At 35.5% G+C, this 17630-nt stretch overlaps 1 protein-coding gene across 1 annotated transcript in view; it reads right to left on the bottom strand.

Annotated features, from left to right (window-relative positions):
* The window catches only part of LOC131675287 (gonadotropin-releasing hormone receptor), a 232557-nt gene that overhangs the window by 131556 nt on the left and 83371 nt on the right, over positions 1-17630 (bottom strand). The window contains exon 3 of the mRNA XM_058954214.1: positions 9875-10058. Within this exon, the coding sequence (XP_058810197.1) occupies positions 9875-10058 (184 nt within the window). The remainder of the gene's footprint in view (positions 1-9874; positions 10059-17630) is intronic.

The following is a 17630-nucleotide window of genomic DNA, read 5'->3' as shown; positions in this document are numbered from 1 at the left end:
TTACATACCCTTGATTCAGTAGTACAAAGTTTCAGTGTTACAAGTTTTGCAAGTCTTATTTTTTTAATAAATTAAATACATTACATGTTTAACAAGTCTTAATTTTCTTTTATAATACAGTACGTAGTTTTACAAGTCTTAATTTTTTTTGTTTAACATAGTAAGTTTTACAAGTACTAGCTTTTTTATACACGTCTTCATTTTTCCATAATTATAGTACATAGCTTCTTATACATGCAGTGCATATCACATCAAATAAAGTAAATTGATACTACAATAACAGTACTCATCGATACCGAGTGGATACTTAATAGACTGGTAATCCTAATGCCAGTATTATCATCACAGACCTATGTATATGTATAATATCTTTATGTCACATAGTAACCAATATCAGTATTATCACAAACCTATATATTTGGTATATACATCTACAAGTCTTAATCTAATAGTCTTTAAGTACCACTAATATAATTCTTTGTGAATCAATACTGTCATAATATAAATAATACATAAGTTATTAAAATTAAATTATTCAAACTGTAATAATAAATATAAATAAGTTTTCGCATTCTAAAAAAGTATTATTTGAGACGTTTTCTTTATATAGCTAACTTTTTAGCTATAACGGTGCTGGTATCACCTTGTTTGGCACACCGTTTCAAAGGTTTATTTGCCTTGGAAACTTTATTTGTATCCATACAGTCTTCTTCCTTCAGTAATTTAAAACAGGAAATATCTGGACAGACCAACGTCAGAGGATCTAAAAATAAAAAATACGGATTGTCCACATATAAATTTTCAGACACACATAATTACTACTTGACATACAGAAATTTATTAAAAAAAGCTTACCAAATGTACTGACAGTCCCTGTCACCATAACGTAAGTCCCTTTGAAATGATCTACAGAGTCTTCAATTTTAAAAGATGTTATACGGACAGGCAATTTATGGATGCCTTCCGTAATTGAGCCTGTACCGAATCCTAAAGATCCATCTCTGTTATAAGCAGCGACAAGGATATCTAATCTATAAATTGTCTTGATGTAGGCTTTGACTGCTGAAAATTAAAAATATCATTGAACGTTAGTTTTATGAAATTAAGTTTATAAAAAAACGTACTTATTTTTCTAACAGCCTTTGGAATATCAATGAATTGTATCGTAGGAATTTCCACGTCCATTGGCACAGTGTAGATATGGTATCCTTTAAATTCTACTTTAGTTCCAGGTTGGATAATCAGTTCGTAATTTAGAACATTCTTTGCTTGCCTTTTAGTAACAACTTGCCCCTCAACTCCATCGATATAAAGTATCTAAAAAAAGTACATTTTTGAATTAATAATTATAATTTACAATTACTACATTAAAAAATAAATATATATATTATATATACCCGATTAGCAATTATCTCTCTCGCTAACTTATTGATTTGTATTGGGTCCCAAATTAATAACATTATATTGTACGTCCCATTAGTGATCAGGCACTTGAATAATTCAGTTTCTATTCCTCTTACTAGAACAGTACAACGCCCATAAACAGTTTTGATATAGCCAATAAATTCTCTGAAAATATAAAAAAAATCAATGGAACAACACAGCGTACACAGTCAATGAGAATTTTAGATTTATAACAAACAATAATACAGCGCACATAGTCAATGAGAATTTTAGAATGATGGATTTATGACAAAATTAAATAAAAGGAAGTGACTTACACATTCAAATTCTTTTCAGGTGATTCCATCAAGTAACCAACTTCCTCATCACTTGTATATGTTATTACTTGGTCAGAGTTCTCTTGCAATGACATTTTGAGTCCTGATGTTAGTCTATATTATATAAAAAAAATTAGTTTTTTAACTTATTGAAGATAAGAATTTTTCATTTTTAATGTGCATTAAAAAAAATATATATATATATATATTTTATATATTTCATTAATATCATAAAAATAATCATAAAAATATATATATATATTTATATATTTCATTTGATCAATTATTCAACAGGTTATCTACATAACCTGTTTATTCAAAATTTGTTCCCAGAAGTAACTATATTTTTTAATTATTATTTTTTAATTGCATGTAAATTTTACTGCTCTTGTTAATATTTATGTCGGTGGTAATTATTGATTGACAAGATTAATGTTGGGGGTCTACAAACGTAACATCACGGGCCACCCTCGTGTATTTTCTAACAACATTTCTATTTCTAACAAGTATCACTATACAATTCACTGCAATAATCAAATTTATATAAAAAACTGATACACGCGTACGTTACTTACCGTAATAGATATATTCTCCTGAAATATAAATATTCTATACTATATAAAAATAATCAACTAGCAGGAACAGAATATTATGCCGATGCCGATTGCACTGCCTGCATACATATAAAGAAGCGCGAACGCGATTTTTTTTGTAGTTACTATACACTATTGACACACATCTATACTTATATGCATGCACATACGTACCAGCGCTGATACGTACGTATACATACAAAGACAGACCGGACCTGCGCAGTAGAACAAAACTGAAAAATCTTAGTCTGAAAAATTGATGGCTGAAGAAGAATCAAAAGAACTGTACCATCTCATCATATTAAAATATTAAAAAAAGTAATATAAATAGATCTCATATGTAATTGTAAAAATATGATTTGGTTATTTGATTACGTTTACAAGAGTGAACAGAAAGAATATTGATTTGATGACAAATTTGACAAATTTTATGTACATTTAACATTTATGAACTTAAATTGTTGCGAAGTCATCGTGTATAGTGTCGCGTTTGAACCGACCTTCAGCATTCATGCCAAAGGTCGCTGCCGCGACCCTTGATGATGAATCATGGGTTTATGGTTATGATCCTAAAACAAAACAATAATCTTCACAGTGGAAGCATTCTGAATCGCCAAGACCAAAAAAAGCACGTCAAAGTCGGAGCAATGTTAAGTCAATGTTGATTGTTTTTTTCGATTGTGAAGGTGTTGTACATCACGAATATGCACCAACAGGTCAGATAATTAATAAAGAATACTACGTTTAAATTTTGAAACGTTTGCGTCATGCAGTAAGAACAGCCGCACTTTTGGGAAAGTGGTGACTGGCTTCTCCATCACGATAATGCGCCAGCGCATTCATCCAATCTTGTGCAGCAGTTTTTGAGCAAACACAATACCGCATTGCTTCGACAACCTCCATACAGTTCCGACATAGCCCCTTGTGACTTTTGGCTGTTTCCAAAACTAAAAAAAAACCACTCAAAGGACACCGATTCGATGACAAAACAACGGTTGAAAATAATGCGACGAGTGTACTTAAGGCTATCCCTAAAAGTGAGTTCCAGGACTGTTTTGAAAAGTGGAAACATTGATGGAACCGTGTTATTCAATCAAGTGGGGATTACTTTGAAGGATGCCACCCACCAGATGATAAAGAATATCGCTAGCACGAAAATATAAAGGTAGGCCCGATACTTTCCGGACAGACCTCGTACACCAGTGGAACGAGACTCCGATATAGCCAAAGCATTCCAATTTACTGATAAGAAGCGAATGGCTTACTCAATCAAATGCACTAGTTAGATCCATGTAGATAACATCCATCTGTTCAACAGCTATATCTAGAACATCAACCAGATTCTCAACAAATCCTGCCAGATTTTTTACTGTAGACAGAATAGAATAGAAGCCACGTTGAGCAGAGTTAATACCACAGAGAAAAAATGATAAAATATCAGTTGTAACCAGACCATTAAATAACTTGGAGGAAACGCACATCTTTACTATTGGACGATAGTTCATTACATCATTCTTATCACCCTTATTTCTCTACACAGAAATCGCTTCTGACTCCTTTCAGGCAACAGGAAATACACCCTGCGCAAGTGACTATATAGCAAGTATAAGGGTTCAACAAATACAATCTTAATCCGTGTAATAAAATACGCTGATAGATTATCAGGCCCTGGCTTTAAGGATTCACCAATACCATCCAGGCCTCTCACAATATCAAGCATACTAAGATTCATTGATAAAAGATAGTTATCATCAACTTTAAAACTCGGAGGACAGATACATAAGTTCGACGCCAAAAAAGCTGATAAGAAACGCTGCGCGAACAAATTTACAATATGCTAAGCACCGTCCACTACCTTATTACCGAGAGACATTGTTTGAGGATAAGTGGTCCCACCAATATTCCTCCTCGCAAAACGCCAAAAACTACCAGGGTCAGTGCGAAGAGGGTCCTCAGAGTTACTAACATATTTATAAAAGTCCGAACGCTGCAACCTCTTACATGACGAACGCAAGATACAAAACTCGATAAGAGCATCAACAATTCCACTTGACCTATAAAAAACATATGTAATCTTCTTTCTACGGATCATATCTCTCAAGTCATGCGACATCTAGGCTGGATACGTAGATATTATTTTCTTCATTCTCGGGGAATAACAACCAATCATCTTAAATAACTTGCCATAAAACAAATCAACATTAACATTCTACGGAACATGTTCATCTAAGAGTATACTCCAGTCCATCGCATTAATTGAACTCATGATGACCTCATTAGTGGCTAGCCGGAAGTTGGAAGAAGGTGGCATCACCCGTGCATTCCACACAATACTATGACATAATTCAAGTCTAGTATACAATAGATGAGGAGCATGGTGATCATCAGAAGAAGAGAATGTATCTAGTGAAGAAAGCATCAATATAGCACTATTACAAAAGACCAGATCCAGTGTATACTCAGCCAAGCCACTGAGAGCATTGGAGTGACCCCATACAGTAATGCAATTGCTCCGCATATGCACGAATAGTCGCATTTATTCTATAATTTTGCTCAAAACCCCGACCGGAGTTTTTGTGGCCACGTGCACAGAGGCAGATTAAAGTCACCCAGTATCATAATTGGTATATCAGAAGAAAAAAATAGATACTTTCCAAGGCATGACAATAAATATCCATAGATGTAGCAAAAAAGACAGCCGAAAGAGAACTAATTGGTGCAAATATGCAATTGATAGTAAGAGTTTGGAAGCGTAATCCAGCTGTAGAATCAGATACTCTAAATTAAAGGAAACATCCGATAACATATCATACGAGAACTGATTTTTTAACCAGATAAGCAATCCACCTTTCCGCACTGTTCCACTCTTCATAAAATCACAATCTTAACAAATATAACTATATCTTGAAATATGAAGGGCAGCGTCATGCACTGATAAAGACTTCCAACTTTGACTTAAGACTGCCTACTTTTTGATAATACTATGTGACAAGGCCTTGGCTGACACGGCCGACCCTGTCTGACTCGCTTTCTCTCCCGCGACTCACTCCTTCGCTGTGGCCATGGTGAGCGTGATAAAAATCAAGAACCATTACCGATGTCCACAACGCTTTATTTCAGGACCAATACCTGTAGTTGGCATCGTTAATGGGAGCCAATTGCGAGCGAGAGTGGCAGCGTTGAAAAGAGAGTGAAAAGATACGTTGCGTAAATGAGAGAACGAGCGCAAGTGACCCGCGGCGTTCCGCTCGCGAGAGCGAAGCCGCCGGCGTTGCTCGAGCTGGCATGCGCGCGGTGAAGAGAGAGAGAAGAGTTCGAGCTCGGCATTCGATCAGAGGGTATCGACGGTGACGGCCGAGAGCGCGCGCGCTAAAGAAGAGAGAGCCATTGATTCCCAAAATCGCTGATTGCAGAGCAGCAAGATCCAGGAATAAGGACGACACTAGGCATAGAGGGGCGAGGAAAGATTATCGTTCAGGGTACGGAGACTTCGAGCCAGCCTGCTATCAACCTGCCAGTAATTGCAGCATTAGTTCAGTCGGCAGCCTTCTTCAGGTCAGGCCGTCTCTCTCTTTCTGACCTTTTATTCGCGATTGTGTGAGACGACGGCGAAGTGCTCGCGATCGTTCGTGAGCACGGCGATTACGGCAAAGTCCATCCTTCGTCACCTGTCAAAACTGTTATTGTACCGTGCCTCCGTGCATTCTTCCGCATGAACGAAAGCATGCGGCCACAGAGAACGACGCGTAAATCCGCGTCGTCTTTATTTTTGTATGAGTTAACGGAATAAATATAATCGAAGATGATTGAGAGTCATTTCTGTGTGCTCCCGCCATTCCCGTCCTCTCGAGCTAACATCCAGCCCGTCAACTTCGTGACGAAGCCCATCGTCACATTTGCAGTGGAGTGAATAAGCCTGTCGCACTTTCCCCTTAAAAATAATTAGTAGCACGGCGCTTGAGTACTAGCCTAATGTATGGCTAGTGGGGATAATCGAGTACAATTCTTTCCCTTATGCGTTTAATAAATCGTAATCTTACGACTGAGCTCTACTAAAGAAGATGAAGTGGTTGCATTTATTGGTTTTCTTCAGAAGTAACTTTTCAAACGCCGTTTATTGTTCTTATCCTAAGATTTTTTTTCACCAGCACGCTGACGTGCATTCATTTCATCAATACATCTTTTCAGCTGCTCACGTTGTTTCATAGTCCGATCCGGACCACTCTTGACTCCTTTGATAACGATATTCCGACACATCATGTTGTAAAGACGCCATTGTTCAATAAATTCAACAAAATATATCACATACAATGTTGATAATATCGCAAGAAGCAAAAACACAAATTACATATTTAAAGCAAAACACAAATAAAAATAGTCACTATTAAAATTCACAATATGCAAATAAAGACAAAATTATTAGACAAAAAGTCAATAAATAATGTAAGCAATATTGTATCACCAATGAACAATTAAATAAAGTCCAAGATAAATTAAGACAATAAGGCATATTAGAGATATAGAATGAATTGAAATCACTAATTTCATAAAAATAAAGCGTACCGGTAGTTAAGTCATTTATTTTTCATTCTCGCTCATTAAATATTTACTTTAATAGTGTAATGCGGAGTATCGTGTGGTGTAGCCGCGAATTTGAAAATTACCTTATTTGTTTAATTAAGTTTAAATAGTTTGTAAAAAGAGCCTATACACTTAGGTAGACACATACAAAAAAACATAATCTTCTTTTGTACTTTTAACACACAACAGTTACATGTTTTTCTTTATTTAATAAATGGCTTATTTATTATCCCTAATATTGTCTTTCAACTTCCTTGGTCTATCTTGCTTATTTCTCATTGAACCTTGAGGCGGATATTATTTAAATTCGGAATCGTTTTAGACAAGATACGTTTACTCTCAATATTTAAATCCGATAATATGCTGTCGAAGTAATCTACGACCTAAAATAAAGAGGCTGTGTTAAACAAAGATTGGTTCTCGAGGATTTGATTATTTGCTTATCTTGATCCCATAGAGTAAATATACGAGATGTGTTCAAAAAGTAAGGTGACTTTTCAAATTTCACGGGCAACGTACTTTCGATTATCGATTTTATTGATTGTTATGTTGGTACACTCTTCCCGAACATCTGTACCAAGTTTCAAGAGTACAGCATTTTTTGTTTGGTTGTGAGAAGCGTAAAGGTTATAAGTGTTTTGCGTGCTCGGCGATTTCTTGCTATCGAAAAATATGGATCAAAGGATTTGCATCAAATTTTGTGTAAGAAATAAAATAAAGTGCTCCGAAACACTTGAAATGTTGACGGTGGCATACGGTGAAACTGTTCTGAGTAAAAAAAATATTTACAAGTGGTACAAACTCTTCTAAGATGGCCAGGAAGATGCCAATGACGAACCTCGCTCCGGACGCCCAAGCACGTCAACAACTGATGAAAACGTTCAAGCAGTGAAGAAAATTGTTCTGGAAAATCGTCGAATCACTATCAGAGAAGTTGCTAAGGATGTTGGTATATCGCTTGGCTCGTGCCATGAAATTTTTTCTAACGTTTTGGGCATGAAACGTGTGTCAGCGAAGTTTGTTCCGAAATTGCTAAATTTTGACTAAAAGAACCGTCGCATGAGCATCGCTAAAGAACTGTTGAATGACGTCAACGACGACCCAGATTTACTCAAAAGAGTCATAACTAGTGACGAATCATGGGTATATGGTTATGATATCGAAACCAAAGTCCAATCGTCCCAATGGAAGAGCCCAGATGAGCCAAGACCGAAAAAAGCATGCCAAGTTCGATCAAATGTCAAAGTTTTGTTCACTGTTTTCTTCGATTACCATGGCGTGGTGCATCAGGAGTTCTTACTATATGGACGTACGGTCAATAAACAGTATTATCTTGAAGTTATGCGCCGTTTGCGAGAAGCAATACGAAGAAAACGCCCAGAATTGTGGAAAAACAATTCATGGCTTTTGCATTACGATAATGCCCCTGCTTACTCATCTTTCCTTGTGAGAGATTTTTTGGACAAAAACAACACCACAATCATGCCTCAGCCGCCATATTCACCGGATTTGGCCCCATGTGACTTTTTCTTGTTCCTAAAACTAAAGAGACCTATGAAAGGACGGAGATTTGCAACGATTGAAGAGATAAAGACTGCATCGCTAGAAGAGCTCAAGGCTATACCGAAAAGTGCTTATGAGAAGTGCTTTGAGGATTGGAAAAATCATTGGCATAAGTGTATTGTATCTGAGGGGGATTACTTTGAAGGGGACAAGATAAATATTGATAAATAAATAAATATTTTTTCTTAAAAATACAAAGTCACCTTACTTTTTGAACACATCTCGTATTGTCGAAATTTGTCCTGAACTACGGATGACTATTCAACGGATTACTCGCGAATATTCTAATGCTTTATCTCAGAGTGCCACTCTGAGATTCAATTTATTTAATATTATAAAATAGTAGTGCCTGGCGTCCAACTTGATTTTATGATGATAGGAAACTGGTAGAGTCGCGTGCTTTCATCTATGGTTCAATATTTAAGGGGACCTATCAATCTGACAGTCCAAAAAAAATCGATTTTTCAAGAATTTTTTTCTCAGCAACTGCTGCATATAATCAAATGAACCTTTTTTCCTCTTAAAGGTATGATTCGAAGGAACAAAAAAAAATTTTTTTAATTTGATAAAATGTTTATTTATTTATTTATAAAATAATTAGGCAACATGGAAAAAAAAGTTGTTCGTTGGCGTGCATAATTCTGGCTGTTCTGGTCATCTGAAACAGAAATTTCAAAAAGTTTCTTAAATTGTTATGTAAATTGAAGGTAATGAACCTCTGAATAATTATTTTATAGAAAATTAACAAAATGGCGGCGTGTCTCGCAAAAGTGGAAAAAAAGGTCTTTTTTTTGTACGATTAATCGTGTGTAACTTTGGTTAGGTTCAAGCAAACATTTGTTAGAGATTCATTCCCTGCATTTTATAATTCTGAACATTTTCCAAACAGATTCAAGTCGATACGATCAACCGTTCTTGAGTTATCGTGCACGCCCGTTACAAAAAAGTGGTTTTGAGAAAAACGCGCGCTGGTAGCTCTCACTTTTGAAGCAGTAAAATCGGGTAATAAGGAAGAATTCGACCAAACCGACTGTGGGACATCAATTCTGGAGGTAAGTACTATCGAAAAATGCAAAAAAAAAATCGATTTTTTCAACCCGTCACATTGAAAGGTCTCCTTAAACAACTCGAACAATTTACTCGCGGTTCTCATCCTCACTGTACTGATATATATAAGCATATATCTGAACTAGCGCTTTAGTTTTGATAACACTATTCCTCATTTTCGGGTGTATGGCAGCTTGGCAGTAAGAAAAACTCAGAATGGATCATTACGAGTACAATAGTCTTATAAAGTTCTATGTCAAAAGCTATGTAGAACTATAAATGTTAAAGTTATATTAAAGTAAACGGACTGGAATATACTCCGAAACTTTTTCGATTTGAATTACCTTTAAAATAATATACTATACTTACGAGCAATAGTAATAACAGTAGAAACGTATGATGTGATTAAAATTAAAAGTGGTAGAATAAACATAAAAATTAGACTCAATGTAGTATACAACTGCTCTTGCCAAGACTCAGTGTAAAAACCATAAGTTACGCATTGCGAAAATTTTTCGACAAATGGTCCTTGAGCAACATGAAATATCACCACCTGGAATCATAAAAAAACTAAAGAATCATAGAGTACTCAGTAATGATATTATATCAATACTTAAAATAAGACAGTCGATTATCAGCAAATAGTCATAAATAGCATGATGAAATTATTTCAAATTTTAGCTTTCAAACACTTATTAGTATACAAGGTGGTTCTACTTAGATACTTTTTATTCTAAGTTTTATTCTTTCGTTTTAACTATACATCAATATCTTTAAAGAGTTTTAAGCAACAGAAACAAAAGATAAACAGCCCACGTATTATTCGAAGGTCTTCGCCATTTAGCAACACAAAATAAAGTAAAAACGTTATGCAGCGAGCAATAGTAGGGAAAAAGAGAATGAAAGTTGTTGAATTAAAAATTAGTAAGTTCGTTGCTCAAAAATAAGAAATGAAATAGCACGGCTGTTAAAGATTCTAGCAATAAAATCATTTAGGAAATAAATAGGCTATACGAATACACACTTATCCCCTATATTTCTTCGTTTCGGTTTGTCTAAATTTCTTGCATGTATGCAAAGTCTCTTGTTTCAATTTAAAAAAAAAAATACTTTTTAATATCACAAAATCACAACTGTCTGCAACAACCTGTTTACAAGGTACTAAAAAGATGTAGTTAGTAGTTGTGTTGCTGTCAACACTTGAATATCGACTGACTAATCGTAGCAGCTGACTACACGAGCATGACTGACTGTAGTTGTGTGAGGAGGTACAAGAGAGACGGAGGACGGGAAGAAACAAGAGAGGCTGAGAAAGGACAGTAACCAGAGAGACAGAACCAGGGAAAGGTCAAGAGAAATGAATAGAATCATCTTGAATTCACAGTTCTATCTGCTCATCACCCGCCACTATTCGCTGAACCGGCAGCGCGGGCCAGCGTATCGTTGCTATACCGCTCGAGCGTACGTATAGTCGACACTTTCTTTCTCCTACAAAAATCTAGCAGCTACTACACAGGCTCTGCATTGCATTCTAACTACACTGCTTTCCATACAGATACCTTCCACATAGAATAAAAGAAAGTCCACTTTAGATCTACACTTTACAATCCGGTGAGTATATCATCAGTAAATTATATCATAGTAGAGGCTTCTCTTTTGTATGCAGAATTGTACGCGTTCTGTTATGAGATCCTTGGTTATAAATCAAAATAAATGGTTGTCAAGTAATTTATCGTTATCTAAATCTGTACCAACGTATTCACTTTGCTTATTATAGGTTAGAATATTGCAGGTCTGCGAGCGCTCCTCTCACGAATGAACAACAAGAGTAAGAAATAGGAGACTACGCTATGCTACGCCCAATCGAGAGACCGGAATCTTTGCTAGAAAAAGCGTCTAGTTAAATTTCAGATCAGCAAGAGAACTTGTTCGCCACCCGGACCAGCACCTTCAACATAGACAAGGAGTGAGACCGAGAATGCAGTTCCAGTATCTAACAGTTTACTTTTCGGTGAGTCTGTAATTATATTTCTATCATTATCAGCCTTTTTCTTTATACCTCAGCTGTCGTGTACTTTCTCGAAACTTGTACATTCCTAATCTAGCCTCTCTCTCATATTTTACTCTAACTGTATGGAAAATTGATTGATTTTTCACTCTATTATATAATAGTAGGTCCACCATTGATAAATGGCCGATATAGTAGCGCGATATGTCGGCAACATATGGATCAATATTGTTTACCGACTGACGGTAAGGACGGAACTAAAGCTCGTATGGTAAGTAGCTTAGGATCTCCATAACTACTACTGCTATTATGCAACGACTCAGGGTTCCGCCTATAATTGAAAAATACTGGACTAGAACGAAGAACCTCGTGGATGGCAGTATTATAAGCAAAAGCAAATTCACCAATATGCTCATGCTACTTATTATACTTTTCAGCAATAAACGCCACAATCATAGTTTTCATCGTTCGATTTACTCGCTCTGTCGGATTGGATTTGAGGAAATAAGGAGCGCAAGTTCTATGACAGATACCACAAACTTATAAAAAATTACTAACTATGGTGTTCTAGAAAGGTGTGTGATTATCCGAGAAAAATCTATCAGGAATTTCAAAGCGTAAGAAAATTTCTCTGATGTAATGCTCTTTTAATAGTCTTAATATTGACTTTACGAATCGGAATGCACGTGATCCACCTAATGAATATATCCATGAAGATGAGCAGATGTTCTTAGCCTTGGGGCAATCTCGGGAAGGCATTATAGTGTCCACACAGATGATTTTCCATGAACGGGTGATCAGGTATTTGCCCATAAGTTCGGGAGGGGCATTTTACTCAACTTTAATTAGTTGGTAATCTAGACAGTTGCGAATAAAATGTGCGATGTCTTTATACAAGCTAGGCCAATAATAGCATAGGACTGCTCTTTTGTGGGTTTTGTAATCTATGTGGCCGGCCGTTGTCTCTTCGAGGCATTCGATAATGACCTCCTCGTCTTGTGTTCGCGGAACTACGAGCTTCCACGCATTATCGTCACCAATCAGATCGTCTACCAACGGGTCGGGTCGGTAAATAAACAAACGCCCGCCCGCAATTTTCTAGTAAGGGTACATTTTCGGGCTCTAGATGGTCAGCTTGTACCAGAAATTCTTAACGTTATCGTCGATGGCAAGAGAAGCTAAGAGCCAAAAGAGCTGTCCTCACCAGTCTTATACATGTATGATAGCGTATTGGGTACAATATTACCTTTACTCTTATGGTGCACGATATCAAATTCATAAGCCTAAAGGCGTAATAGCTGTTGACTGAGTTTGCCATTCGGGTTTTTTAGATTTTGTGACCACACTAGGCTATAGTGATCGCTTACTACAGTGAACCGGTAACCTTCAATGAATGTTCGAAACTTTTCGATCGATCAGATGACATCGAGGCATTCTCGCTCTGCCAATAATAGACGTTGTTTAGTAGCCGTTCAAACGTGACTAGCAAAGTACAAAACGCGATCCTCTCCGTCAATCTTTTATGAGTGATGTGAGAGGTTTGCAGAGTATATAGCATAGGTTTGCAGAAACTTTCTGTATCATGAGGTTATACCAACCCAACGGTGTAAATATCTTAAATTCCGTGGCGCCGGGAACTCCAAAATAACCTGAACTCTTTTAAAATCAGGATGACAGCCATATTTATTCACAAGTACGCCGAGATTTCGTAATTCAGACATACAGATCTTCGACTTTTCCTTGATTATGGTCAGATTTGCTACTTCTATTTTTCTCAAATTTATCGCGAACTGTATCACGTTATCGGCGAAAGTGTTAGTCGCGATAATCAGGTTACCTAGATAGGCGAAGGCATAAGGCTCCATTTCAGGCGTGAGCATTGCCCAAGAGCTACTGAATGACGTCAACGATGATCCAGATTTACTCAACAGGGTTATAACAGGTGACGAAACATGGGTATACGGTTATGACATCGAGACTAAGACTCAATCGTTCCAGTGGAGGTATTCTGGATCACCAAGACCAAAAAAAGCACGCCAAGTTCGATCAAATGTAAAGGTTTTGCTTACAGTTTTCTTTGATTGCAGGGGCGTGGTGCATCATGAGTTCTTGCCACAGGGTAGAACAGTAAATAAGGAATATTACCTGCAAGTTATGCGCAATTTGCGAGAAGCAATCCGCCAGAAACGTCCGAATTTGTGGAAAAATAAAAATTGGCTTTTGCACCATGATAACGCCCCTGCTCACACATCGTTGCTTGTGCGCGAATTTTTGGCTAAAACCAACACAGTAACGATGCCACAGGCACCGTATTCCCCAGATCTCGCCCCCTGTGACTTCTTCTTGTTCCCAAAACTGAAGAGGCCCATGAAAGGACGGCGTTTTGCCACGATTGAGGAGATAAAGACGGCATCGAAGGATGAACTAAACAAGATCACAAAAAATGATTTTTTGAAATGCTTTGAGGATTGGAAAAAGCGTTGGCACAAGTGCATTATATCCGAGGGGGATTACTTTGAAGGAGATAAAATAAAAATTGATGAATAAATAAATATTTTTTGAGAAAAATAAAAATTCACCTTACTTTTTGATCACACCTCGTATATGGGCCATTCTAATACTTTTCGAAAAAATCGTGCGCACTCATGTCACCGATTTTGACGCCAATTTTTTTACGTACTCTACATATAAAAATAAGACTACTTGAATTTTTTCAGATTTTTTAGCCCAATCTGGGGTCCCTAGAATTTATAGAAGCCCCAAAATTGAGCAAAGATTTAACGAAAAATGGTCATTTTCAGAGTGTCACAGAATCGCGAGTTTTTAAGTTTCAGAATCGCGCGATAGCTCATTCTCTTAGTCTTTCTGAGCAGTTTTCAATGGTTTATTTATAAATTAGTTTATCGAATCTAAAAGCTTCACAACAGCCAATAATGTAAAGCATACTTTATTCGAAATTTGCTGATCTTTGAAACCCTGTAGAATCGTCAATTTTTGAAATTTTCTTACGTATAAAAGCTCAATTTGTTCGTCTTGTTAAGACTAAAAAATTAAGCTGTCGCGCGTTTTTTTACGTTGAAAATTGACGAAAATACGTCCAGTCAAAGTAGATCAAAGGTACGAAAAATGACGATTTTAGCTAAATTCAGCCTCCTATAACTTTTTTGTCGCTACTTCAAATTGGCTGAAAATTCGACAGGATCTTTCCGAAACCTCCCCAAACAAAATTATATGAGTTTGGTTTTGTGTATCGGCCGTTTAATAATAGATCTATGCTATCATTTTCAGCCGTTTTATCGAATTCATGAAATCACGCATTAAACTATTCAATTGGGTATTGGTCGCAATTTATCTTTGACTTACCTATATTTTTAAGCTTCTCCCACGACGCAATTCAAACGTCCAATTCAATACTCATACGGCCCGCGTGCTAATAGTTGAATAAAAATTATATACGATAAAAATCATTTACTTTCAAGATAAAATTTATAGTAAATTATCAGAAATGTTCCATTTGGATTTTCCATAATATTGACATTTTAGTTTATATAAACTAATTAGGAGACATAGCATTTGGAATTTTTTGTGAAAAAAGTTGGATTACATACCTCTTTAAAAAATCTCATGACAAATTACGCATATAACATATAACGCTATTTAATCAAATTTTCCTAATAGATATATTCTAACAGTTTGAGTAAATTTACAAGATCGCTCGTAGATGGGCTAACAAATTGCAGTTGAGAAGCGATAGTTTTTAAAATACGATGTATATTTTTATAATATATCCAGTCATACTTTTAGAGCTAATTTTAAAGGCTTGCGCGCCGACACAAATGAGGCAATTGGTGGTTGGCTGACTGATCTTCTTTGTGTTAAATCTTGATTCACGACTTTGTTTTTATATTCCATAGGTTGCGTTCGATTTTGCTGGTGGGCAATTCTTGGCTATTTCAAACAGTTTAAAACTTCAAATCACCAATTTTGTTCAAAGTTGGTAGACTTGTTATCTATACAGAGGTCAACATCTGTGCAGAGTTTTAGATCAAAATATTGATAACGGGCCGACTTATCAACTGTTGAAAAAATATTGGACTTTTTTTTATTAATTCGGTTTCTCGGAGACTAATAAAGATATGGACATGATTCTTTTTTTAAAAGGCGCGGCAAGAGTTTCACTTTTAAAATGTAAATAATAAAATACCAAATCATTTATTTATGCCATTGTTATAAACAATTTTTTCAAAAAATCGACGATATCTCAAAAAACGATATTTTTTTTTTAAATTTTTGTACCATCGTGTTCCTTATAATTTTTGACATAAGAAACCGTTGAGAAAATCGAGTGCCCGCTATTAGGATTAAGATAGCACTAAAATGAACGGAAATTAAAGTAAAAAAAAACTTCATACTCTTCTGAATTTGAAATAAGACGCATAATTTAAAGGGTTTCTTTTGTAAAATTACTTGTAAATAACTTATTAAGAGTATTATGGTGTAGGTCCGATAAAAAAAAACATTTTTAATGCGGCCGCATTCTAAATATGCGTCGGTCTCAAGCCCGCTCAAACGCTGAGAGGAAATGTTTAATTTCAATATTATATCAGATTGTATAAAAAAATAGTGCTATCTTAATCCTAATAGCGGGCACTCGATTTTCTCAACGGTTTCTTATGTCAAAAATGATAAGGAACACGATGGTACAAAAATTAAAAAAAAAATATCGTTTTTTGAGATATCGTCGATTTTTTGAAAAAATTGTTTATAACAATGGCATAAATAAATGATTTGGTATTTTATTATTTACATTTTAAAAGTGAAACTCTTTCCGCGTCTTTTAAAAAAAGAATCATGTCCATATCTTTATTAGTCTTCGAGAAACCGAATTAATAAAAAAAAGTCCAATATTTTTTCAACAGTTGATAAGTCGGCCCGTTATCAATATTTTGATCTAAAACTCTGCACAGATGTTGACCTCTGTATAGATAACAAGTCTACCAACTTTGAACAAAATTGGTGATTTGATATTTTAAACTGTTTGAAATAGCCAAGAATTGCCCACCAGCAAAATCGAACGCAACCTATGGAATATAAAAACAAAGTCGTGAATCAAGATTTAACACAAAGAAGCGGCGCCATTGTCATCAGTCAGCCAACCACCAATTGCCTCATTTGCGTCGGCGCGCAAGCCTTTAAAATTAGCTCTAAAAGTATGACTGGATATATTATAAAAATATACATCGTATTTTAAAAACTATCGCTTCTCAACTGCAATTTGTTAGCCCATCTACGAGCGATCTTTTAAATTTACTCAAACTGTTAGAATATATCTATTAGGAAAATTTGATTAAATAGCGTTATATGTTATATGCGTAATTTGTCATGAGATTTTTTAAAGAGGTATGTAATCCAACTTTTTTCACAAAAAATTCCGAATGCTATGTCTCCTAATTAGTTTATATAAACTAAAATGTCAATATTATGGAAAATCCAAATGGAACATTTCTGATAATTTACTATAAATTTTATCTTGAAAGTAAATGATTTTTATCGTATATAATTTTTATTCAACTATTAGCACGCGGGCCGTATGAGTATTGAATTGGACGTTTGAATTGCGTCGTGTGCAGAAGCTTAAAAATATAGGTAAGTCAAAGATAAATTGCGACCAATACCCAATTGAATAGTTTAATGCGTGATTTCATGAATTCGATAAAATGGCTGAAAATGATAGCATAGATCTATTATTAAACGGCCGATACACAAAACCAAACTCATATAATTTTGTTTGGGGAGGTTTCGGAAAGATCCTGTCAAATTTTCAGCCAATTTGAAGTAGCGACAAAAAAGTTATAGGAGGCTGAATTTAGCTAAAATCGTCATTTTTCGTACCTTTGATCTACTTTGACTGGACGTATTTTCGTCAATTTTCAACGTAAAAAAACGCGCGTCAGCTTAATTTTTTAGTCTTAACAAGACGAACAAATTGAGCTTTTATACGTAAAAAAATTTCAAAAATTGACGATTCTACAGGGTTTCAAAGATCAGCAAATTTCGAATAAAGTATGCTTTACATTATTGGCTGTTGTGAAGCTTTTAGATTCGATAAACTAATTT

The sequence above is a fragment of the Phymastichus coffea genome, unplaced genomic scaffold (genome assembly GCF_024137745.1).
Source record: "Phymastichus coffea isolate CEN01 unplaced genomic scaffold, Cenicafe_Pcof_1.1 PCOF00018, whole genome shotgun sequence".
Lineage (NCBI taxonomy): Eukaryota > Metazoa > Arthropoda > Insecta > Hymenoptera > Eulophidae > Phymastichus > Phymastichus coffea.
The sequence above is the reverse complement of the archived record's forward strand: the minus strand, read 5'-3'. Positions and strand labels throughout refer to the sequence as shown.